The sequence below is a fragment of the Felis catus genome, chromosome F1 (genome assembly GCF_018350175.1).
Source record: "Felis catus isolate Fca126 chromosome F1, F.catus_Fca126_mat1.0, whole genome shotgun sequence".
Classification (NCBI taxonomy): domain Eukaryota; kingdom Metazoa; phylum Chordata; class Mammalia; order Carnivora; family Felidae; genus Felis; species Felis catus.
In genome coordinates, this window is record NC_058384.1 from 43,661,891 (window position 1) to 43,686,466 (window position 24,576).

Consider the following 24,576-nt stretch of genomic DNA (forward strand, 5'->3'; position numbering starts at 1 on the left):
AATTTTTTTTTTTAAGTTTTCGTATAAAATAGCCTGGGAGCCATCCTAGAGGATGAAAAATATATGTTCCCTCTGAAAGACAGATTTGTTTACACACACACACACACACACACACACACACACACGGTACTCAGCCGATAAACCAGAATGAATTTGAAAAGAAATGCTCCAGTCCCCCAATTACAGATTTCAAAATAAAATTTTAAACCTCATAAAACTTTCTGATATGTATTACACTAAAAAAACTAGAGTTCAAGAGCCTTACCATGTTTAATTGTATCCCTCACGAGTTTTCTTGTTAAAGGTTTCGTCTAAAATGATGTTAACGACAGCTTGAATTTCTTGGTTTCTGCAGAAAGCCTGAAAGCCAACATCTCCCCTCTCACACGAACCACTCTGGATTTCCATCTTTCACAAGCGCCCGGTGCGAATGGCGGCATCCTAGCAATTGCCATTTTCCGGCAGGCTGTCAATCTAGCACTTACTTTTTTTTTTTTTCCCAGAAAAGCCTGAAGAAACTGGCAGCTTCAAATGGAACATTTAAACCGCATCAACAACTCACCTTGCAGACTGTTCTGTTTACAGGTCAAAACATGACTTTTGTGCTAACAGGTTCTACCAAGTACGAGAAATGAAATCAAACCGCCTTTTTTTTCTTGCTTAATACACTACCACCCACAAGAATTCTAGACTCTGAGATTAAAACCTCAAACTTCAGTAAGCAGAATTCTGATGACCTAAGAGGAATAACAGGGCACCCTGCTTCAGGTAATGCTAGCAGCATTAAAAATAATAACATCTATTTGTTGACCCCAAAGCAAGAAGATAATTAATGAAATATTTTCCATAGGACCCATTCTCTGATCAGATTATCTGCTAAAGAAAGATAATTATGGTTGGCCTCCACTTCCCTACTATGGCTTAAACAATTAACTTCTCAGCTCCATTTTAGAAAGAACATGTTCTGTCATGCCCTCAGCTAACAGACTACATACATCATGAGTAGTCTTTTTAACTTTCCCATTGGTTTGGGAATTCATTTGAAGCTTTCTGCACAAAGACACCTGCACCCGTCTCCATCCTTGTCTACACACCCCGGCACAATTCTAGATTTCTGGCATGGGCAACTAAAATATATACAAGTAAGTGATAAATAGCACAGACCCATTAAGGAAAGTATTTCTTCAAGAGATGCTGAAATGTTTCAACAAATTAAAAAAATCAAAGCTTACAGGGGCGCCTCGGTGGCTCAGTCGGTTAAGCGTCTGACTTTGGCTCAGGTCATGATCTCACGGTTCGTGGGTTCGAGTTCCGTATCAGGCTCTGTGTTGACAGCTCAGAGCCTGGAGCCTGCTTCAGATTCTGTGTCTCCCTCTCTCTCTGCCCCTCCCCAGCTCACTCTCTGTCTCTCTCAAAAAATAAATAAAAACATTAAAAAAAATTTTTTTAAAGCAAAGCCTGTGAATGCAGCAAGAAAGTGCGGGTGATTCTCTTATTTTAGCATAAAGCAACTTAACATAATTCCAAATCTGTTGGTAAAATACAGTATTAATAAGGCCAGAAGAAGTTTGTAAGCAGGCTGGTAACATAAAAGTAAATTAAAGAGTCCTATCTAGTATGAAGACACAAGAGCCAACAGGCTGTCAAAAATAATATGCACAAAGCTCTGGAAAACATTTGGTAATGGGGTTATCTATAAAAAAGAATTAATATAAAATCTCAGGAAGCTGAAGACAACTGTTACTGAAAAATTCCAAATCAAACTTCTAGGGGTTTTACATGAAAATCAGATCAAATATGTAAAGGAGTTCTCCACATATCACAACAAAAGTATCCACGTTTTATTTTCAAGATTAAGCAGTGAAACAGTGTCCCGAGTCCGTGGTCTTTAAGGTAAAGCACGTGCTGCCAGAAGGTGCGTGAGACCATCTACTGGGGCGGGAAGAAACCAGTGCAACTTGCAGTCAAGATTGACCGTTTAGACCATCCTTAATTCCTATTTTTTGTACATCTCAGAACGTACATGTGCCTTTCCTACAGCGGCATACAACTCCACTTATACACGTATGATTTCGCAGTAGGAAATATGGTGTTTAAAACTTTTACTGATCAAGGTGTGCTCGAAAAGGCTGCAGACTGCGTTTCTGAAATGGCAATGAGTGCTTCTAGCGCTTAAATTTCCCAGAAACATACAAAACTGCCTTTAGAAATTCAGAATCCTATCACCTGTTCTGAGACCAGGATGAAACAAAGTTATGAGGCTACAACTCACACAACAGGTTTGAATGGGACTGGAGTGATGTTACCAATAGCCTGCAGTTACAGCCACAGAATCCCACACCTCTTTATTTATTTATTTACTTTCCCCTCCACGTCTGAGTCGCACAGGATGGAGAAAACTAGAAATTGTGCCCGGTGATTGGATTCAACAGTCATGCCTGTTTTGATCTCTCATACAGTATGCAAATCATCGAAGAATTCTTCCAGTTTAAAAAAAAAAAAAATCCAGGACCCTTTTTCATTATATACACATATACACATGCATACATGTATGTGTGTGTATACAGGTATATATACATGTGTGTATATACACACACACATGGGCTCATGGGCTTAGTTTCCCCATCAAAATCTGAAGAAAAAAAAAAATCTCTGCCTATATAGCTTACATTGACTTTTTTTGAGGGTTTCTGGATTATTCCATCATGTACGTATTTTTAAAAATCAATGGAAGTTTCTACCTTTGTTAAAACACACAAAATATGCCATGAGGAATGTAACCTCACAAAGGCACTGACAAACCATTAAAAAAAAGATTACTGAAGCTAGCCATGTGATTTTAATTTTGTGTTTTAAGAAATCAGCATATGAACAAGGAAGAAAATTCTTTTAGAAATTATGTGAAAATCCACCCTAGGATGGAATAAATGCGGTGCTTTGCTGGCTCAGTGTGTGGCTTTGAGCCAACTGTGTTCATCCCTTCTCAGCTCTAAGGTAGTAGCTTAAAATCAGCCACAGGGGAAATAATTTAATCATGGGAATCAGCAAATGCTACAATTGAAGGATTGTTTTTTCCCCTTCAGAAAGCCTGGTTGTTAAACATTTCCCAGCATACAAATGAGTAGATACGGGCCAGAGCAGATGAAAAGCTAAGATAACCACAGATGTCTCAAAAGCTCATTCAACCTGCTCCCTTATCTTCGCTTAGGCTACTTTTGCCCACCAGCGAACGTCCTGGCAAAGTGACTTGTGATGGATACCAGCTAGATACCGAACAGAAGTCTCCCCAGTGAATATGGATCTTAAGTGGTATGTCACCTTTGGATGCTAAGAACACCGGATGCTCAAAAAAACATGAAGCTGAGAGTTTTCCAGGAAGGAGGTAGTTTACTAACAGAATGGTCTGCCTCATACACTTGAGCTGAGGTTGTAAACTTTCATTTGAAAAAGGAAATACACACACACACACACACACACACACACACACACACACACGCACGCACATGCACACACTTCTCCATGTCAGTTGATCTCAAAGAGAAAGCAGATCATCAATCTCCTGAGGCCCGCACCTCTCGGAGGCTTCCGGGGTAGGTTTATAGACAAGAGGCCTCACAAACATTGGTTCCCAGGAAGCTGCTTTGACTGAGTTTTAATGGTGCCCTTGGTTCCCAGGCACCCCTGTGCTGACACAGTTAGTCATCAAAGATATTGTCTATGAAAACAACCAATGGCTTTTCTCCTTTAATTCAAAAAGATAAAATACTTTTGTGCTTTCAAAATTTAAAATATCTAGTTAAATCGAGCCATCAATACTTAGATTTAATGTACAAAGTATTCATAAACCTAATAAAACTATCCCAAAGTGCTGCTGAGGTCTGATTCCAAAGAAGCATGCCCACGAAGCGACTCCGTGTGGGAGAGAAGTCCACCGTCCACTCCCCATCACTACCAAACATTGCCTCCAGAACCGTGGCGCACCTCAGGAGCACACCTTTCAGCCCATAGCCACTGACGAACCAGTGAACGGGTCCCCAAGACGACAGATGTGAAGACGGCTCCCTGAATGTTGTCCCTCCCTGACTACTAACTAACATGCATGTCTCACACTGTAGCTCCTCCACACTGTATAGAAACATATTTAAAGTGAATATTCTACATCTGGAAGATGCTGGTTCCTATCAGTGTCATTCGGAGCCCTCAAAACCTTACTCCCTCATTCCATTTGGTTTGGGACTCCATTACAGAACTCCTTCTAGGGTTAAAAGATGAGGTTCCTAACGGGCAGTGTTGCAGTGCTGGTCGTGGCATATAATCTAATCCTAGGCTTTAAAAGCCAAGTTTTCCCAAAGATTCCACTGTGATGTTGGTTATCAATTCAGCTTGGACTATCCACAAATATGTCTCCACCTGGGGCTGAGTACCATATGATAATATTTTATCAATGTGGTAATGTAGAGATGAAGGCCTACGTTTTTTGCTACTACTGTGAACAATCCAATCCCTGTACATGAGCATTTCCAAACAAATTCTGCTGCTCTCTAATAAAAAAACTTTTTGTCAAAGACATAACATCTTTACCTCACTATAGACTTGGAGGCTTCGCTTTGCTTTTCATCTTCCTAATTACATCTTTAAAACAATCACAACCCCTAACAACCTGAAATTTAAAAGATAAAATATGCAGTGAACAGAAAAGAAAAAGTATCTTCTAACTGGGAAAGAAAGCCCCACATGTGGTTTCAAGTTATTCAACTGAATGTTTTACTCAGAGATGCCTCGAGATTTCACAACCCAGGTTCATCCTAAAAGCCATCACTTACCATCCTGTACATATCACGGGTGTGTAATTATACCACCAGCGAGCAGACATTTCTGTGCTAGAGATGGGGTCCCCTATTCTCACCGGTTGTTGCAAAACGTGGTCGTAAACCCCACGTTTAAAAATCTTCCTATGCTGAAACAGACCAGGCTCCATGCTGTTCACAGGTTCAGACAAGATCACACACACGGCTAAGAGACCCACCCCGATACAGGTAATAAGATACCTTGCCGTGGACTGCTTACACATGTTACAGTTCAGAGCAAAACAGAATCTCCCCAACAGTACTGCTCTAATCTTACTTGGTATGAACAGGAAGGAATCCTTTTCCTTCACTGCTCATACATAGCTCACTTTTAGTTTTTCAACAGAACACACTTAGTCCTAAAGATATGGCCAACTGCTTTTAACATTTCTTCAACTAATATACTCAAAGCATAAATGTTTTCCTGGCCAAAGGGTCCCGATAAGGCAGAAGGAATAACTTTGTTCTTAACTGCTCCTACAAAGCATAGCTAACTGCTAAACCCCACCAAAAATTTCTTTAAACACAAAGCTCAAAATATTCAGGAGGGAGGGAAGGAGGTAGGGAGGAAAGGAAGTAAGGAAGGAGGGAGGGAGGGAGGGAGGGAGGGAGGGAAGGAAGAGGAGGAGTTAGGGAGGGAGAGGGCAAGGGGGAGGGAGGTGGAGTTTGGACTCCAATTAAGGCATTTTTATATACAGTCCAACTTGAGTCTTAGTCAAAGGGAATCTTAGAAAGGCATTTCAATGGGGAATGGCAAAAATCACAATAGTCTATTATCAGCATTGTAGAACTATTAATCGCTCACTTCAAATGTAATCACGTCGAATGTCTTTCTGTGTCTGTACTCCTTGGTTCTCTCATTCCACAAGTGCATAGGTTATGTTTTCTGTAGATCTGGGGAAAATGGGCCAGGGGTGGGTGGTCCATCCAGGCCAGACACAGTGAACGGTCCATGACTGTTCAGTACAGAAGGAAACTGAGAAAGAAAATACAAACACATTATCATCCTATTACTCAACCCCAACTTTCATTTTCTGTCCCTGCTACATTCCCTGAGGCAGAAAATGAAAGCCACCTGCAGTGGCTCACAGGACAAAGGTAGTAACCGTTTATCATGGAAGAACATGATGTCACAGCAGAAACTTTAAAGAAAAAAAGCTGTTCGTCCTACATGTTCCATATTACAGTCTCCAGCCTACCTTGAAGGAAGGAACAAACCTATGAGGCCTTCCCTTATAGCCAAAGGTATACAGGTTTACATTTAACTTCATATGAAAGTTTTAAAAAGTTCAGTAAATGACAACACGCACGACAGAGTACAATTCAATCATAAAACAAATTGCAGACTGTCAAAAAGAAGTCCGGAAAGAGATGCCCATCTATGAACTCTACAACTGGTGTAAATAGTTAGACGTATTCATCCTAGAAGAGCCTTCCCCATCATGTATTCTAAGACCAGTTCTATAGGGAGAGTCCGGGCTGAAGCCACATGAGCACTGTAGCTTTGCCTGAGGTCTCTGGTCACTCTCTCACTCAATTATCTGTGAGAGGCAAAGAAAAACATAAAAATAAAATATGAAAAATTCTCAATGCTTTCTAGTCAATAACTTAGAATGTTTTACAAAATTTAAAAATGCAGAAGTAGGAAGATTTTTAATTTTCTTTTTTCCTTACCATTTCATTTCCAAAAGAACAAATGAAAAGTTAAATTACAAAATATAAGAAAATCTCCCAAGGAGTCTCCCCTAAATAAGTGAATGAACCAACCAAAATAAACTCTAGGAGTTAAAAAGTCTAGGTGTCTGAGGCAAAATGATGGTTAAAAGCTGTAAGACCCTTCCTATGATCTTGGCTAAGGGATAACACAATATCCATTTTTTTTAAAGAGTTTTTTAATGTTTTATTTATTTTTGAGACAGAGAGAGACAGAGCATGAGCAGGGGAAGGGCAGAGAGAGAGGGAGACACAGAATCCAAAGCCAGCTCCAGGCTCTGAGCTGTCAGCACAGGCCTGACACGGGGCTCGAACTCATGAACCGCGAGATCATGACCTGCGCCGAAGTCAGACGCTTAACTGACTGAGCCACCCAGGTGCCCCACAACATCCATTTTTTAAAATATGTATTTAAAATGTTGATAAAGGGGCGCCTGGGTGGCTCAGTCGGTTAAGCGTCCGACTTCGGCGCAGGTCATGATCTCAAGGTCTGTGAGTTCGAGCCCTGCGTCGGGCTCTGTGCTGACAGCTCAGAGCCTGGAGCCTGCTTCAGATTCTGTGTCTCCTTCTCTCTCTGCCCCTCCCCCACTTGTGCTCCGTCTCACTCTGTCTCTCAAAACTAAATAAATGTAAAAAAATAAAATTTTTTTTAATGACAAGGAAAGGAAATCGGGCAGGTTCAAAATCTACAGTACCGAACAATCCCTGGTCTAACTCAAACGTACGTCACAGGGAACAATGGAAAGGAGACGTTGGCTGTGTTTGTCGGAGCTGTTCGCCGGCTAGAAAATCAACACTTGGAAGGCATGTTTGTTAAACACAAGTTTTATAATGATGAAACCAAAGGGTGAAGACACTGCCTTTTGGCCCCACTCTTCGTGGACCAGGCCCCAAGTGCAAGAGACAGACCTGTGGGTGTTTTACCTGGAAGAGTGTGTTAGCACCTTGCAGCCTGGCTGGACTCAGGGGAGCAACAGGGCTGAGAGTGCTCCAGAAGTGGATACTGGAGAGCAGGGGGCTCGGCGTCAGTAAGATGGGCGTCTGCAACACACAAAACAGCAACGGTCACTGAGGACTGTTTCAACCTTATAATAATACACCAGCAGCCCTGAACCCAAACATTGTCCTAGTCTCTGCCCCAAATCTCTCCAAAATTTCATCATGAGGGAAAGCTCAGAAATTATTTTTACTTGCTAAGAAAGGTCAAAATGTCTTCTCACCTGTCTTTTGTAGGGTCTTTCCCAAATACACAAACCAATCTGGTCAAGTAGGGAGAAGTAACAGGTAACTAAGTCACAAACACGGTTCCCCTTAGTAACGGGCAGTCTGGGAGTCATGGATTTAAGGTTACGGGAGAGGTGACTGGAGACAAGCAAGTGAAGAAATGGCTAATGTAACTGTGCACACTTGCTACTCAACATCACACCAGTTGTTCTCACGTTTCTCAGAATTTATTGTTTTCCAGCTTTTGAGGTTATCACTGTTATTTTATAAGATACCAACCAGTTCTATAAGACCAAAAAAAAAAGAGAGAGAGGGAGTAGTTGCTTTAGGAGGAAGTTGGAAAATATTCATCTACTTGCAGAGACCATGAATCCTTCACAACACGACTCCAAACCTTTCACTGCAGCGATCCTGACTGGGTGAGGAACGGGGTGACTTTCACGGGGTCACAGCTAACTTTTCTAAGACAAACCTAAATAGCAGCAGGAGAACCTGATGTTATAAATTCGGGATTTGTTTAAAAAGGTGAGTCGGCGGCGCTAAAAAGAAGGGGTCAGTTACCTGGGAGAACAGCGCTGGCGTGAGAGAAGCCGTGGGGAGAGACGGGCTCAATATTCCCAGCGGGCTCGGGTCGCTGCCCGTGATCACGAGGATGGGTGCCAGCTCTAACCCTTTGGGTTTCTTGGATCTCGAGGAATTCCTTGTTTTGTCCTTTTCCAGCAAAGCTGAATCCTGGTCTTTAGGCTCCAGCGACAAGTTCTCCGGAAGTTCCATGGGCTGAGAAGCCACCGAGTCGATGTCTGTGTCAAGGTCAGGGTTAGGGCTCAGCGGCGGCGAAGGCGTCCCAGGAGGCTCCTGCACAGGAGGCGGCGCGGACGCACCAGGCGGGGTGGCAAACGCGGTCGTTATGCTGCAGGCGGAGGTCGGGGCTTCCAGGGAAGGCAGTTTGGGGGAAGCCAAAGTCTCCAACGCTTGGAGAGTTTCTTCTGAGGATGGAGAAAGGCTTGGGCCGGCCGACAGCACGGCAGCCACGGGTTCAACTGGTAGCTTCTTGGAAGGCGTTGTTACGAATTTGATGACGGACGGTGTTGGCTCCTGAGGAGGTTTCTTCTCTGCCAACTTCTCGGCTGGGTTCTCGAGCTTGATCGGCTTGAAAAGCCTCTTGTTGGAGGAGTTCAAAGAGTTGAGGGTAAAGGAGGAGTACAAGCCGGAGTGTATGTAGTCGTTGCGGCTGGAGGTCCTGGCGCCAGGCTGAGGCGGCCTCTCCCTGCCCCCGCTCTCCGCATCTCTGCAGCTGCTGGTGACTTCGCCGCAGCCTCCGGCTTCCCCGTCCCCCTCAATCCTGCCCACCGTCATTGGGTCCATTTTCAAGATCTCTGGGTAAGAGACAAACTTGTACACAAACTTCTGACCATTCACTTTTTTAATGATATTCTGTAGATAAACAAAATAAGCATTCTTACACTTTCTCATAAACTTACCTCCCACAGCTCACGAAAAAGCTGACCTAATAACAGACTCTATTTGGCAAGTAGTTTACCGAAGAGCTTCAAAACCATCTATGTTTATCTAGCCACACCAAAGGCAGTTCCTACCACCGTGGAGCCCAAGTCGAGTGTTTAAGTGCCTCATTAACAACTGAACCAGTATGTTACGTAAAAGGGAGATTTCAATTGCTTAACACTCTCAACCAAATATCGGCATTAAGTCAAAAATCACTGAACTGCAACCTCAAATAGTTCCAAAGGTACAAGCCATACGCATCCTGAGGAAGCAAAAGGGAACAGAACGTTACTTCTGCTGAAGTTTCCACTTCGTTCTGAAGTTCCAGTTGTTTCTTAGACAGACAGAAAAACTGGTTAAGATCAAGCTCTTCAGAGCGAAACAAATGAAGATCTCAGCTTCTCATTCCAATTCTATCCATCTTGAGCCACTCATTGTACCTCAGTGCCCAAGAACGTATCCAAAATAAGAAATTAAACAAAAAATAAATGTTAACTAAGAAACCAAATCTGTGCACTAACAGCTCTTCTTTAAGGTATTTGTGTTCCCTGGGTTAAATTAAAAAGTAAAAAGTAAATAAAGCTAAAACACAAGCATATGTGTGACAATTTTTAAGTCATGATATACACAAGAATGTTTCTTTTAGCCTTGAAATCTCCTATTTTCTGCTCCTTATTCCAACCCTGTGCTCATTTTTCCTTTAAAGATGACTGCAATTAGGAACAAAATATGTATGAGGAGTGGAACTCTGCAGAAATAGAGCTGGCACACTTACACATTTCATCCCAATTCCACACTGCTGAAGTTATCAAATAAACTGGATCAAAATAATCCAAGGCAGTCTGTGATCGTTTTGCAACGTACACAAACATCGAATCGTTATGTTGCACACCTCAAGCGAATATAATGCTGTAGGTCAATTATGCCTCGATTTAAAAGAATTTGAAATTAACCAGGACATGAGTAGTTTCATAACCTCAACAGAAGAGAGGAACAGGTCTTATTCTGAGGTGGATGCGTATTACCTTTACATAATAGTATCGGAGGGCTCGGCTGAGTTTGTCGTAATTCATGTTAGGCTTGTTCTTACGAATCCCCCAGAGACGAGCCACCTCTTCTGCCTGCAAAAGCTTGAACTCCCCATCATTAGACGTCCAGCTGATCATGTGCTTGTTCTGAGGCTCCTGTAGGAGCTGAAGGAGGAACTGCCACAGGGTGATAGCACTGTCCATAGCAGTGAGCTGAAAAGAGGCAGACAGGGAAGACATGCGATGGTATTAACAGCCACCACTCCCATAACACCCTATGCCGGGCGCTGTGCTCTAAATGCATTACTTCATAGCATTCCCCCAATAATCCTACAAGACAGATACCACTGCGGCCTCGTTTGACATTTGAAAATACTGATTCAGAAAGAGTTAAGTCACTCCTTGTCCGAGGCTGCGCAGGTAATTGGTGGAGCCGATGTTTAAACCCAGGCAATCTGGATCTAGAGACCAAACTCGGAAGCATGCCACACCGCTTAAGAAAAGTCTTGCTGGGAGATAAAGTGAGTCCTTTAAGTCCCGGGAGCGGTCTCGGATGACGGCCAGTCACCGGAGGACCACTGCCACTACGTTTTAACTGAAAATCTCCTCCTATCCTCCGAGACCACCCTTTCAGCATCTATACACATCAACCCAGTTGGTTTATCTGCCAGGATGTGTGTGGTGTGTGTGGTGTGTGTGGTGTGTGTGTGTGTGTGTGTGTGTGTGTGTGTGTGTGTGTGTCACAGTGGCCCAAAGATATAGGGAATAATCTACCTGTGCTCCATTGGCCTTTCTCCTCCAAACAGTTTCCGTTCTCCTAAATTAATTTACATTTAACTTGGCAGCACTGAAAATTCAACAAAATGTTCCCTGATTTATTTGACAAGTTCTATCACCATTCTGCCCACAGAGCTTCCATCTGCATAAATTACTTTTTTTTTTTTTTTAAAGTAGGCTCTACGCCCAACGTGGGGCTTGAACTCACAGCCCTGAGATCAAGAGTCGCATGCTGTACCAACTGAGTCTGCCAGGCACCACCACACATCCTCTTTCATTTGATTAGTAGCCTTTATGTGATTCTCAAGACATGAAATTAAAAATCTTTCAATATCTCAGGTTTCAGGATTTCCCTGTTTCGGCCAGAGTTTCTCAGCTTTGGCTCTATTGTTCGGGCCAGATAATTCTTTGTTCCTGGAGGCTGTCCTGTGCACTAGGACAGTGAGTTTAACTCACTAGATGCCAGTAGCACCTCCTGACCGGTTGTGATAATCAAACATGTCTCCGGCCATTGCCAGATGTTCTCCTGGGAGACAAAATCGTCCCAGTGGATACCACTGGTTTAGGCAACAGAGCTGCAAGGAAATGTCCTCACAGAGTTATTTTCTTCACAGAACTTCAAGATTCCCATTAGGAAGAATTCTTTATGGCAGAAACTCTGCCATCCCAAGAAGCACCGTATATATATAGCACATCCTAAGAAGCCTGTAACTGAACTATCCACACACAAGAAAACAAAAACAAAAACCCTTCCTTTCTTTATCTAGGAATGACATCTCAAGGGACCAAAATAAGACTTGAAAACAAATCAAATCAATTCCATTAAAATACTACAAAAATAGGTAATTTGGTTGACATCAAAATGTAAAACTTTTGAGCTGCAAACAATATTGTCAGGTGAAAAGACAATCCTCAGAATGGGAGAAAATATTTTCAAATAAGAGGCTTGTATCAGAAATATATAAAGAATTCTTACAATGAAAAAAAAAAAAAAGTAAAGGAAGGTGCAAAGACATCTCTTCAAAGAAGACACACAAACTAGGGCACCTGGGTGGCTCAGTCGATTAAAGCACCGACTTCGACTCAGGTCATGATGTCGCAGTTAAAGAGTTCCAGCGTGTGTCTGGCTCTGTGCTGACAGCTCAGAGCCTGGAGTCTGCTTCAGATTCGGTGTCTCCCTTTCTCTCTGCCCCTCCCGCACTTGTGCTCTGTCTCTGTCACTCTCAAAACTGAGCATTTTTAAAAAAGCGTACAAAGAATAATTTTTAAAAAAAGACTAATTGACAATAAGCTCATGAAAAGATCCTCAACATTAGTTATTAGGGAACTGAAAATCAAAACCACGTAAGATACCACACCACACCTACTAGGATGGCTATAATCAATAAGACGGACAATAACAAGTATTGGCTAGGATGTGTCGAGAGTGAAACCCTCATGCATTGCTGGCAAGAATGTAAAACGGGATAGCCACTTTGGAAAACTGTGATACTTCCTCAAAATGCTAAACAGAAATACGATCCAGCTATTCGGCTCCTAGGTACGTACCCAAGAGAACCGAAAATACATGTCCAACAGACACACTTGCACAGGAATGGTCACAGCAGCATCATTCTAGAATATCCAAAAAGTAGAAACAACTCAAATGTCCATCAACAATGATGAATGGACAAGCAAAATGTGGTGTGACTACTGGAATATTATTCAGCCGTAAAAAACAGACTTTAGGGGCGCCTGGGTGGCTCAGTCGGTTAAGCGGCCAACTTCAGCTCAGGTCACGATCTCGCGGTCCGTGAGTTCGAGCCCCGCATCGGGCTCTGGGCTGACAGCTCAGAGGCTGGAGCCTGCTTCCGATTCTGTGTCTCCCTCTCTCTCTGCCCCTCCCCTGTTCATGCTCTGTCTCTCTCTGTCTCAAAAATAAATAAACGTTAAAAAAAAAAAAAAAAAAAAGACAGACTTTAGTACTGGTACATGCTACAACACGGACAAACCTTGAAAACATTGTGTTAAGTGAAAGACACCGGCCACAAAGGCCACATATTTTATTTCGATTTATATGAAATGTTCAGAATAGGCAAATGTATCAGACACAATGTAGATCCCAGGTTGCCAGGAGCTGGGTGGAGAGAAGAATGGGGAGTGACTGCTTATGGGATGATATAAATAAAAGACTGCAATGGTGGTTACACAACTCCTTGAACACACTAAAACCACTGTCTTGTCCAACTTAAGTAGATGAATTTTATCTCAAAGATGTTAAAAACACTACAAACATTACAAAAGCGCGGGCCTCAGAAGCCTAATTCTACCAATGTGTATGTAACTCACAAAGGATAGGGTCCTTAAGGGTCAACTATTTCCACTCCCAAAAAAGGCAGGAGGAACCGAAGTGGAAGATTTCTGGGTTTCCGTAACTTTCCTGAGACACTCAAAAATGTCTTCCAATAATCCTCACTCGTCCGTTTGAAGCCGGCTGTGCAGATATGGTCATCCAAAAGCAGAGATGGGAAAATAATAAAGAACAGAAAGCAGGAGATGTCCCCAGTCACACAGTTAATGGAGAAGCTGAGGCCATGAGTCCAAGTCTTCCATCAGAGTCACACTCTGTTCACCAGGGAAACCACTCCCTGGATGCATAACAGCATTCCTGCCAGCAGCTGGGTGTAAAGAAGTATTACATATTAGATACTAAGTGACAATAGCCTAGAACTATGAAGTGCAACTTTAATATTAAGTAACCATGTCCACTAATGTCTGCCATGGCCTCACTTAAACTGAGATGAAAAGGTAGTTTTAGGGGCACCTGGCTGCTTAGTTAAGTGTCCAATTCTTGATCTCAGCTCAGGTCATGATCTCACGGTTCATGGGTTTAGGCCCATGAATTGTCAGGCTCTACACTGACAGTGTGGAGCCTGCTTGGGATTCTCTCTCTCCCTCTCTCTCTCCCTCTCTCTCTCTCAAAATAAATAAACTTTAAAATATAAAAATTAGGGGCGCCTGGGTGGCTCAGTTGGTTAAGTGTCCGACTTCGGCTCAGGTCATGACCTCATGGGTCATGGGTTCGAGCCCCACGTTGGGCTCTGTGCCGACAGCTCAGAGCCTGGAGCCTGCTTTGGATTCTGTGTCTCCCTCTCTCTGTCCCTCCTTCACTGATGCGCTGTCTTTCTCTCTCTCTCAAAATTAAACATTAAAAATAAATAATAATAATAAAATTTTTAAAAAGTGGTTTTATATTATGATCCATCAAGTATGGGGGGGCATCATTTCTCTCAATTTACCAGAGATAATGATGCCTGTTTACGGCTTTTAATTACATATGTTGAACACCTAAATGATTTTTTTCAGTCTAAACCTGCTCAAAGTACTTTCTAATAAATTTTTAGCTTAACCAAAGAACTGTCTCCATATTTCCAGACATCATCTTCCTATCAATAATGCTTATGGGGTTGGGATGTGGGCATGTGTGTGTGTGTGTGTGTGTGTGTGTGTGTGTGTGTGTGAGAGAGAGAGAGAGAGAGAGAGAGAGGAAGAGAGAACACCAGTGGGAGGGGAAAGGGAAAGGGGAGTAGAGGAGAGAGGGAAGGGAAAAAGAACTGAATCTCAAAACAATCACAAATTTGGTACCTCTAATTCCGTTTGTTTTTGGAAAAATTCCCAAACGAAATCCGAGAATATTAACACCTATCACATAGACAATGCACGGATCCTACAGGTTAATAGCGGCTAAGATACGCACACAAAGACACACATAACCATCCACATCTCCACCACGAGCGCACAGGTGCCGTCCTGAGCGGAGGGGAGGCTCCCGAAAGTACGCAGGCTCCCAAAGGGGCTCGGGGTACACCTTCCAACTCCCATCTTCCCAAGCTGGTTACTAGGGGGCCAGGGCACGGACAGAGTCAAGTGCTGGTGGGCGCTACCTGAGGCCGAACTTAGCTGCCCTGGGAAACGCTGCGGCTTCTTTAGGGCTCAGCAGCGCCTCCGGGAGAGGAGGTTGTTGAGAATCAAAGAAAAAGGGCCTTGTGGTTTTGGAATGAAGTACTGGAAAAGAATGGTCTTTTCCCAAAAACTAACAAAGATATAAAATGGACATCTCCAGTGGGTACCTTAAAGGAATGTTTTCTTCATTCAATTCTAACAGCAGGTTATACTCTTTGACTGAAAAGTTGGTGAACCTCTGGGTATACAGTCGGGTTGAGCCTCTTCATTTTAGTTCCTAAACGTGTGCTACGGATATGAAATTCAATGATTTCCTCAGCCATAAAAAAGAACGAAAAGGAAAAAAAAACAAACCCAGAAGACAATTAAAAACGTGAAACGAAAAAACAAAAAATACAAATACTTTTATTCTAGCTACTTATCAATAAAAACCTTTACTTTCCTTCACAGGAAAACCCACGTTTTCTAAAACGACAATTTTAAAAGAGTTCTTCAGAAGTCTGATGGGGGAAAGAAATACGTATTGCAAATCAAAGAACTGATTTTTGAGGAGTTAATGTTGAAAACATAATTGATTCTACCTTGACACTTGAAAGGTGGCTCTATCCCTATGCTAAGCTGAAAGAAGGTATGTTGACATAACCTATTAGGGAAAGGAAGTCTCCAGTAAATGAAACTTTTTCCACCCTAAACATGTTTATAATACACATAGTCCAGTTGCTGCGGTGACCCACAGCCCGACTACTTTTCAGAAACAGCAGCCACAACCCAAATAATAAAGGTCTCCAAATTCAGCGTGCTGCTTAAATAAAGCAAAACCAAATTATGAAGTGTATCAAGACTTGTTTTGAATCAGAATCATCATCGTTGAAAACTAATCAGGAGTCTCTTAACTGTACCCTACATTAAAACAATAGTAAAAGCATAGCTACATTGTGGTAAAACTCGAAGGGCAGTATTTCCCTAAGAACATAATGAATTTCACTCACGCAGGGAGAAAGGAATTCCTGACGGGGAAGGGGAGGTGAAGGGGTGGGAAACTGAATCACAGCTACATGTTAACGAAAACACCGCTGACAGTCCTAAATATTAAAGCACCGAGTCTTCCACGTAGCGGGGTGGTGGCTGGGAGACGGCAAAGAGATGAAATTGTCGAGATAAGGAGTAAGACTCCAGAGTCTTCAGGTGAATGCCCTAAACTTCAAACAGCAACATCCGGGGGAAAAGTCAACTGTGTATCCTTTGACTAGTTCAGTCAACAACACCCCTGATTTCCTGCCGAGGCCACTTAATAGCCCGCCCCCCCAAAGGCGTTTCCAATTGACCCTCCCAGGAACCTAGAAACGACCAGCCTCGCCGCAGCTGTACATTAAGCGGAAAGTAAAGGGGGCAGGGGGCTCGCGGGAGAGAAGTAGAAAAAGAAATGAAACTTGACACCGGATGAAGAGCGAACTTGGGGAGAGGCAGAGACTCGGGTGACCGTGTGCCCCGGAGCAGATCAAAGTCCGGGGAAGAGCCGCAAACTCACGCGGCCTCGGTAAGCACTGAATTACTGTACTTTCATTTTCCAACTTCCTGTCACCACAAAGAGTCAGAATTCGCCCCCCCCCCCCGAGGCAAAAAGCCACTGCCACCCGGCGCCCCAGGGACCTCGCGGGACTAAATAAGCGGCGCAGCAGGGGACGGGACGCGCCGAAGTCCACCTGCGCGCCGCGGGGCAGCGGGCGGGGCAGGCCCCAGGGGAGCGCGTGCCCGCCCGCCCCCGCCGCCACGCTCACTTCCTGTTGTGCCGCCTGCCCCCCGGGCCCCGGCCTCCGCCCCCGCTCCCCGCGGCTGGGGGGCGGCGGCCGCGAGCACCCGACGGGGCGCAGGAGGGACGGGGGCGCGCGGGGCCGGCCGCTCACCGAGGCCGCGCGCGGGGCTCCCTCCGGGTTTCCGCCTCGAGCGCGATGCTTCTCTCCGCCCGCCGCCTCCTCACGCTGGGAGTTCGAGGACGGCGCGGCGGCCGCGGCGACCCCCGCGGCGGAGCCGGAGAAGGCGGCGGCGGCCCAGCCGAGCCCGCCGGGTGCCCGCAGCCGCCCGCATCGCCCGCCGCCGCCGCGCCCGCCGGGGCTCCTCGCGCCCCGCCCTCCCCGCCCCCGCACGCGGCGGTGGCGGCGGCGGCAGCGGCGCGGGTCGTGGGGCCGCTACCCGCCGGGCGCGCGCTCGGGGCGTTCCTCGCCGGGGCCCGGCCTGCCAGTCTCTCCGCGGCCGCCGCCACTCTCAAACCCCCCGGCTGCGTCCGGGCCCCTCCCAGGCGCCGTAGCCGCCGCGCGTCACTTCCGGGGGCGGGAAGGGTGGGGCGGCTGTGGGAGTAGGACTGAGAACTGCGGCCGTCCAGAGCCCCGCGTCCGGGGATCCGGGGGTCCGGGAGTCCGGGGGTCCCGGGAAGCGGGTGTGCGCGTGGGCGCAGTGAGGGTGCCCCCTGGAGCTCCGCACCCGCCGCTCTCCGCCGGACTGAGTGGCTAGTAACAGCTTGCTGAAGCGCCCGACAGAGTCCGCAGCACCAAAGCTGCCATTTGTGCGGGGTGGGGGGGGGGGTGGGGGGGGGAACACCTCGGACGGCCTGGGGCCTCACCGCATCTCCCGCGCCCGATAGTGGAGGTGGCGCTCGCCGGGACCACCTTTGTTGTTGCTAAGCTGAAGCGTGAGGGCTTCTCTCTCCCGGGCCACTTGTCCTGCCTTGCCCCTGGCTAGATGGACGGGGGAGTTGGTGCCGCTGCAGCTTGTTCATCCAAGTACCTGCTCCCAGGACGCTAAGAACACCCCCGGTGAACATTATGTCAGCACTGTGGCTCGCTAGCTCGGGGACTGACAAATGGAGTCAGACCTGGAATCCAGTCGTGGCCTTGTCCCTCAGTAACTCCCAGATCTTACTTAGTAACTTTAACCTCCCCAAAGCTTCATCATTTGTAAAATGGAGAGAACCCAGTCTCAGAGTTGTGATGATTAAAGCAGATAAGGTGCATAAGTCACCTAGCAGAGTTTCTACCACGTAGGTTCAAGTAAATAGACTTCCTAAGGAATCAAGCCACACTTGGTATTAGCGACTAGTTGAGTAATTTAGCAGCAGCAGAAGAGATGTGCAGTCTGTAAGCTGGACTGCTGAACCCTCGAAGAAATCGCTTGCATATTCTTTTTAACAAGAAGCCAACTAGGCCGATGTCTGAGTTACTTGGTCATATAGTAGCTGTAAGACCTGCAGTGAGTTACTTAACCTCTCTGAACCTCAGTTCCTCATGTTAAATGAAGATGATAATGTGCAGCGTTGCTGAAAAGATCAAATGAGATAAAGACTATAATGTGCTTCATGCATTTCCTGGCACATAGTAGACACCCAGTAAACGATGATATCATTTGCTTTTGCCTCCACTCACCCCCCCCAATTGAATTCAATTGAATCAATAAAATTAATTGAACTCACAGAGTAAAATATGATCCTATAATCCCTGTGTAGGCTTTTGGAAGAGAATTGGCACTTCATTTTATTTCCAACCTCCTGCCCTAGTACAGAGCAATTGTAACACGGAGGCATTCCTGTAAGACCGGCGCTACCAAAAGATGTTAGCTTTCTAAAAATAATTTCACCAGAGGATGTAAACATATTTTCATTAAGAGGAAACCTGCAATAACTGAAAAACACCAGCACTCTTGGCCTCTGATATAAAAAATTTTCCTTACAGCAGTTTCCATTTTAGAAACCGAGAGGAAAAAATAAGAATTATTAAGGTAGGCTATTTAAGATACACTCTTGGAAACATTTGTTTATAGAAAGATTTCATTCTAAACCTTGTCTCAAGAACAGTTAAGGCTAGTGGAGCTCTTCTACAGACTAGCCCGTTCTCCCCAAGCTACAGTAAACATCTGATTCAGCCCCAGGGTCTATTGTATCACAACCCCTTTAACACTGAGCTGATAGTATTGTCAATTGCAGTGTATTTTTGGAAGAGATCCTACTTTGGGAGTTCTTAAATTAGTCCTAGCAAGTCTGCTTTTAAATTGACTTTTTTTTTTTTTTAAATAGTACATGTTGACAGCAGAGAAACTAGAAGATAAGTCAGATTTCAGATCAGTGAACTTGGGGGGGGGGGGGGGTATTGTGCCTGCTTTTCCCACTCAAGATTCTATAAATACAGAATCTCTCTCCATGGTTCCTCACACAACAGATGGTTGTTTTTGCAAACTCCATGGTGGTTATGTTGCTTTTTTGTTACTTTGGTCACTTTCTCACTCAATAGGTAGATTTCCAATGGTAGCCTTGGCTACTCAGGGCTATGCCAATTAAATTTGCAGATTTTCTTTAAATACTTAATATGTGTTTTTCTGCTTGAACTGCCCTAAAATTGTGTTTTTTAAGCAATCGAGTTATCCCAGCCCTGCCAGCCCTGCTCCCTTAATTTAATTACATTTCCTATCCCAAGAACACCTAGTTCTTAACGATTATTTCTTCTGAAAGCAACTTCCCTTTCCCTCTCTTCTTTTTCACTGCTTCATCATTACCCCAAATTAGTGTCCCTTTTTCCTAGAGAAATATTTCATGGACTCTGACTGAGCAAGCATGGAACCATCCGATTGCCTGTTCTGTCTTCCCCAGCGATGTCTTGTAGCACATGAAATAAACAAGAGAGAACTTTAGGTCAGAGGAAGCGTCAACACCCCCAGAGAGGGTCAGATGTGAAGTATGGCTGACACGAAAGAATAAAAATCTGGGATTTCTGGGTTCTAGCTTTTCAATCTCCCTAAACTCCAGACTTGATCTTCTTGAGAAAATCCTTATGACTTATCCCTTCTGGGCCTCACTTTCAACATCTTTAAAAAATAAAAGATATTCATACCTTTCAGCTTGTAGTCTGTGGTGGATGGAGGAAAAGAAGAAGACAGCCGATCGAACTATGCTTTGAGTACTTGTTGAATGACCCTATAGTTATGACATTTGTAGGACTTGAAATGGTAAGGTTATCACTGAAAACAGAATTCAGGCTAACTGGATACTGAATATGGCAGCATTTGCCAACCCCACTACCTGCCAAGGCCCTAAAATTCACCAAAGACAACCAGTAACATGCTGGTTAGAAGTATCTTTACACTAAGACTATTTTTCTGGGCAAAGAAGTTCCATCCCCAACAATAAGACTTATAATCAGAGGCTATTCAAGGTCCAGAGAAAAACCCACGAAAAGGTCCTTGAATAAGGTATTTGTAGCCTCTGAACTATGAGGGAAGCTCATGGAAAAATCTTTCAGCCCTAGCTGTAATCTTCACCCAACTCCCTGTTTTCCCAGAGAGGACGTGACAAGACATGACTTATTGCAGTTACGTGCCTGGGGCGTAGTACCTGCCTAACACATTTCATGACCTATCCCAAACACACCTCAAAAATAACTGCATATTCTTTTCTTCATTGGAATCTACACCCAGCCTACTTCTTTCCTCCTCCACTAAGGTTTTTTTTTAACTTAAAACAATTTTATTGGTCTTTGAAACAGGTACTTTCTCTTAGCTGTGAAAATGGATACAGAATATGTACTAGAGAAAAAGAACAGAACCGATCACCTCTCTCCTAATTGCCCTTTGCAAAAGATGCAACTTGATTGACAAAAGTTCATGAAATCCACCTTGTGGGTAACCATATAAGATTCTGTGTGGTTTGACTAACTCATTGTAGGATACGTACTTCTCTGAATTCTAAGCCAGAAGTTTTGCTTCCTCTCTTGTGTGTTTTATGGCAACTGACTTGAAAATTTTTTTCACTTAAAATTAATTCAGATATGACCACCGAAAGGTTTTGTTCATTTTTTAGGAATTGTCGGTCGTGGACCAGCGACACTGGCACCCTCAGAGACCATTATTACGATCCACGACTTCCATAGATTTTAGAGTCCCCCCACCCCCTGCATTATCTCTTTTGATCCTGTTGACATAGACAAAGAATTCAGCTAAGGATCCAGAGATGCTGGGGAAGGAAAAGTCAGGCTGGGGTAAGTGCAGTTTTTACAGCAGTGTGCTTTGTGGTGAGGAGGGAGAGGGAGGGAAATTACCACCTCCCACCGCATTCAGGAACATTTCCGGAAAGAGGTGGAGTTTGAAAGACTTGGTGCTAATTCAAAAATGTGTAATGCCAGCTTTTTTCTGCCTTACTTTATTTATCCAGCTGCGAAACAAAATTAGTTTTGCCATGCTAAAGAACGCATAGCTGGTGAGTTGGATTCCCACTTCAGAAGTGGGACACAGCCACCGGCTTCCCTCCTTCAGACTCTCAAGGAAGAAAATTTGAATTCTGTCTAGGCTCACCCCATAAAATTGGGAAATTGTTGGTCTACAGGGCTTAATCCCCCCTCCTTCTTTCTCTCAGATTCTCCCTGCTTCTCGGAAAATGCAGCTGTGATGCATGTAACCGATTATGTCTAGAAATCAGACTCCAATGACAGAGCCCGGAAGTGGAGGGAGAACAGGGGCTCTCCCATGATGGAAAAGAATCCAATGACAAGGTCTCATGGAGCAAAGAGAATTCTGCTTAGGTTTTCTTTGGAATTCTATCCCTGCCCTGTGTGTGTATACCTTATCTGTGTTTTTCTGCTTCCTCCCCACCCTCAACCCCAGCCCTCTCCCTCAGCCTTATTTTTCTTTCCCTGTCTATGTTTCCTTTCCCTTAATATTTTTAAAGCTTATTTACTCACTTATTTTGGTAATCTCTACACCCAATGTGGGGTCAAAGTAAGGAACCCAAGGTCAAGAGTCACATGCTCTTCCAACCTAGCCAGCCCGGCACCCCGTTCCCTTTTTACCTCTCTGCCTTAACCCTGCCACTGGCAGCCTTGAGAATTTATTAGCCATGAAAAGTGGTCCTTAGGCCTGAGAAGATTTCATATCAATAAATATATCTTTGGGAGCACAGGGCTGGCTCAGTTGGTAGGGCATGTGACTCTTGATCTCAGGGTTGTGAGTTCAAGCTTCACGTTGAGGGCAGAGTTTACATAGCAAAGAAAGAAAGAAAGAAAGAAAGAAAAAGAAAGAAAGAGAGAGAGAGAGAGAGAGAGAGAGAGAGAGGGAGGGAGGGAGGGAGGAAGAAAGAAAGAAAGAAAGAAAAAAGAAAGAGAAAGAAAGAAAGAAAAGAGAGGGAGGAAGGAAGGAAGGAAGGAAGGAAGGAAGGAAGGAAGGAAGGAAGGAAGGAAGGAAGGAAGAATTAAGCAATGCTTTATAAAATATATATGTAATTTTTAAGCATTAACTGTGTGCCGAGCACTGCAGTGGACACAGGAGATGCAAAGAGGACCGAGACCAGTCTCTTTCTTTAGAAGTTTCTAAAAGAGGAGGGGCTACAACCCATTGTGACACAGGAGGGGGTGTTAGTTAAATAGGGGTGAAGACTGTGCTGGGGGAAGGGAGGAAGGTCAGAGGCTCCTGGCGTCCTGGGAGGGGGGTACTTGGAGGAAGCGGGAGAGGGTTTGGAGGGCAACGTTCTGTTTGGGATGCTCTGCCTGTTCCCCTGCCCAGCTGGACTCATGGGGCCGGCTCCTACGTTAGGTCTCAGCTCAGCTCCGATGTCACCTGCTCTAGGGTGTGTGACCTCCACTGTCTTCTGTGGCGGCCAGCGCTGACCCTGCTTGTGGCCTTCACCATGCTCACCTTAAGTTTCTCCTCTGTTCCACCCTTCAGACCGAGTCCTCCAGAGGAGAGCCTAGATCTCAGTCACCTTTCCAGTCCGGGACGCGGTGGCGCAGGCCCTCTGCCAGGTGCTGCTCAGTAAGTACTAACGGGGCGACTAGATCAGCGGGGCCAGGGGGGGCCCGGGCGCAGCCCAGCGTTGCTGACGGGAGGTGCGGGTGCGCCAGACCCAAAGCTTGAGCCCGCCCCCCTCGCCTCCTCTGCTCGGTGCGGCCGCTCTGGCCTCTCCCGGGTCCTGAGTTCTCACCTCTCCATCCTGCCGGTCAGCACGGTCGCTCTCGCCTGTCCTAAGAAAACTTCCCCTTCAACCATCAGCCTATCTTTTCCTCCCTTTCAGTATCAAACTTCAAAAAATAATGGTTTCTATTTGCGGCCCACACTTTCTCAGCTTCCACTCACTCTCCAATCTCCCGGATATGTCTGCTGTCCCCACCACTGACTCTTTGAGGCACCACCCCACCCACCGTCTCCCAGTCCTCCTCAGGCCCAGCTGAAGACATCCCCTCTCTAGGTAAACACTCTCTGACCTCCAAAGCAGGCTTAGGTGCCCCGTCTTGGTGCCTTCCAGGAGACGCTGGGCTCTCTTGGCCTCCATGATTCTCCCTCTAGGTCTCTAACCAGTTTTTGTCTCCTCTGTCTTTGGACTGTGGTCCCTCGACTCACGCCCCACGCGGGACCTCATTCTCTCCAAGGCTTTCTTCACCACCCAAAATGCTGACGACCCCCAACCTTTATTTCTGACCCCAAATTCTCCCCTGACCTCTGGATCCCTGTCTCCCATTTCCTACAGGGTTTCTCCTTCTGAATATCCTCATAACCTTTCCATGTCAGAATATATGACTTGAGGGGCGCCTGGGTGGCTCAGTCAGTTAATCGTCCAACTTCGGCTCAGGTCATGATCTCGTGGTTCGTGGGTTGGAGCCCCGCATCGGGCTCTGTGCTGACCGCTCGGAGCCTGGAGCCTGCTTTGGATTCTGTGTCTCCCTCTCTCTCTGCCCCTCCCCTGCTCTCTCTCCCTCTCTCTCTCTCTCTCTTTCAAATACAACTAAGCATTAAAGTATACACATGTACATGTATATATATATATGTACCTATATATGCATATGTACATATATATGCACATATATATATATATACCTTGAACTCATTGATACCTGCCACCTGAACCAAACCCTCCTTCCTTTTCCAACTGAAAGCGCCACCCGGACCGCTCAGGCACCCTAACCGTTCCTTCTTCCTCACCCTCCGTACGCATTCCATGGTCTGTTGTACCTCCTCTCTAGAGTATCTCACCTCCATCCCCTCCCCAGGGCTCTCAGTGTCTCTTGCCAGGACTACGGCAAGCCTTCTGCTTTCTCTCCCGGCTTCCAGGCATGTCAGCCCACGTCCACATTGCCACGAGGGAACCTTCTGGAACACACACTTGACTGCGACACTCATCTGTTTCAGAGTGTCCAACAATTGATTTCCCTGCTGCTTCCAAGGTAAAGTCCAAACTCGAACCTGACAGACCTGTGATGGGCAAGGTTTAAAGGCCACGTCACCCTTCCGGTGATCATCACTAATCACTGTTTTGATCAGTGACCCTTTCCATTCCCATCCCTTTTCAGCCTAATCCAGCCTCACGAACTACAGGCCCTCGAATACGTCCAACACCACCAGGACTCCAGCCTTTTGTCAATACTGCTCTCTCATCCTGGACCGTCCCCTCCACTCCACACAGTTCCCTGAAAGCGAACAGCGTGGCTGTCATCTTCGCACAACCCGTGTGTCCCAGCCTTGTGCCTGGCACGTAATAGGGACTTAGTAACTTTTGAATAAAGAGCTCCCAGGTTTTT

At 45.3% G+C, this 24,576-nt stretch overlaps 1 protein-coding gene and 1 long non-coding RNA gene across 10 annotated transcripts; one reads left to right on the forward strand and one right to left on the reverse strand.

The window, feature by feature from the left end:
* Positions 1-1,819: 1,819 nt before the first annotated feature.
* Positions 1,820-24,178, reverse strand: ELK4 (ETS transcription factor ELK4). 4 transcript variants are annotated; one of them, XM_045048436.1, is made up of 5 exons: positions 24,032-24,178; positions 10,313-10,528; positions 8,346-9,218; positions 7,485-7,601; positions 1,820-5,823 (listed from the first exon to the last, which is right to left on the reverse strand). In XM_045048436.1, the coding sequence occupies exons 1-5, from the start codon at positions 24,176-24,178 to the stop codon at positions 5,725-5,727; spliced, it is 1,452 nt and encodes a 483-aa protein (XP_044904371.1). In that variant the 3' UTR covers positions 1,820-5,724. The 4 variants fall into 4 exon arrangements, with proteins under 4 accessions (XP_044904371.1, XP_023103004.2, XP_044904372.1 ...); XM_023247236.2 differs by lacking the exon at positions 24,032-24,178 and adding an exon at positions 16,939-17,071; XM_045048437.1 differs by lacking the exon at positions 24,032-24,178 and adding an exon at positions 15,202-15,322.
* On the forward strand, positions 16,143-24,576 carry LOC102901431. Of its 6 annotated transcripts, none has more exons than XR_006591441.1 (6): positions 16,143-16,571; positions 20,856-21,051; positions 21,426-21,561; positions 22,730-22,816; positions 24,110-24,222; positions 24,349-24,576. It is a non-coding gene; the product is annotated as an uncharacterized LOC102901431 (long non-coding RNA). The 6 variants fall into 6 exon arrangements; XR_006591439.1 differs by having other exon boundaries at positions 16,144-16,571; positions 20,874-21,051; XR_006591442.1 differs by lacking the exon at positions 16,143-16,571 and adding an exon at positions 17,628-18,802 and having other exon boundaries at positions 20,874-21,051.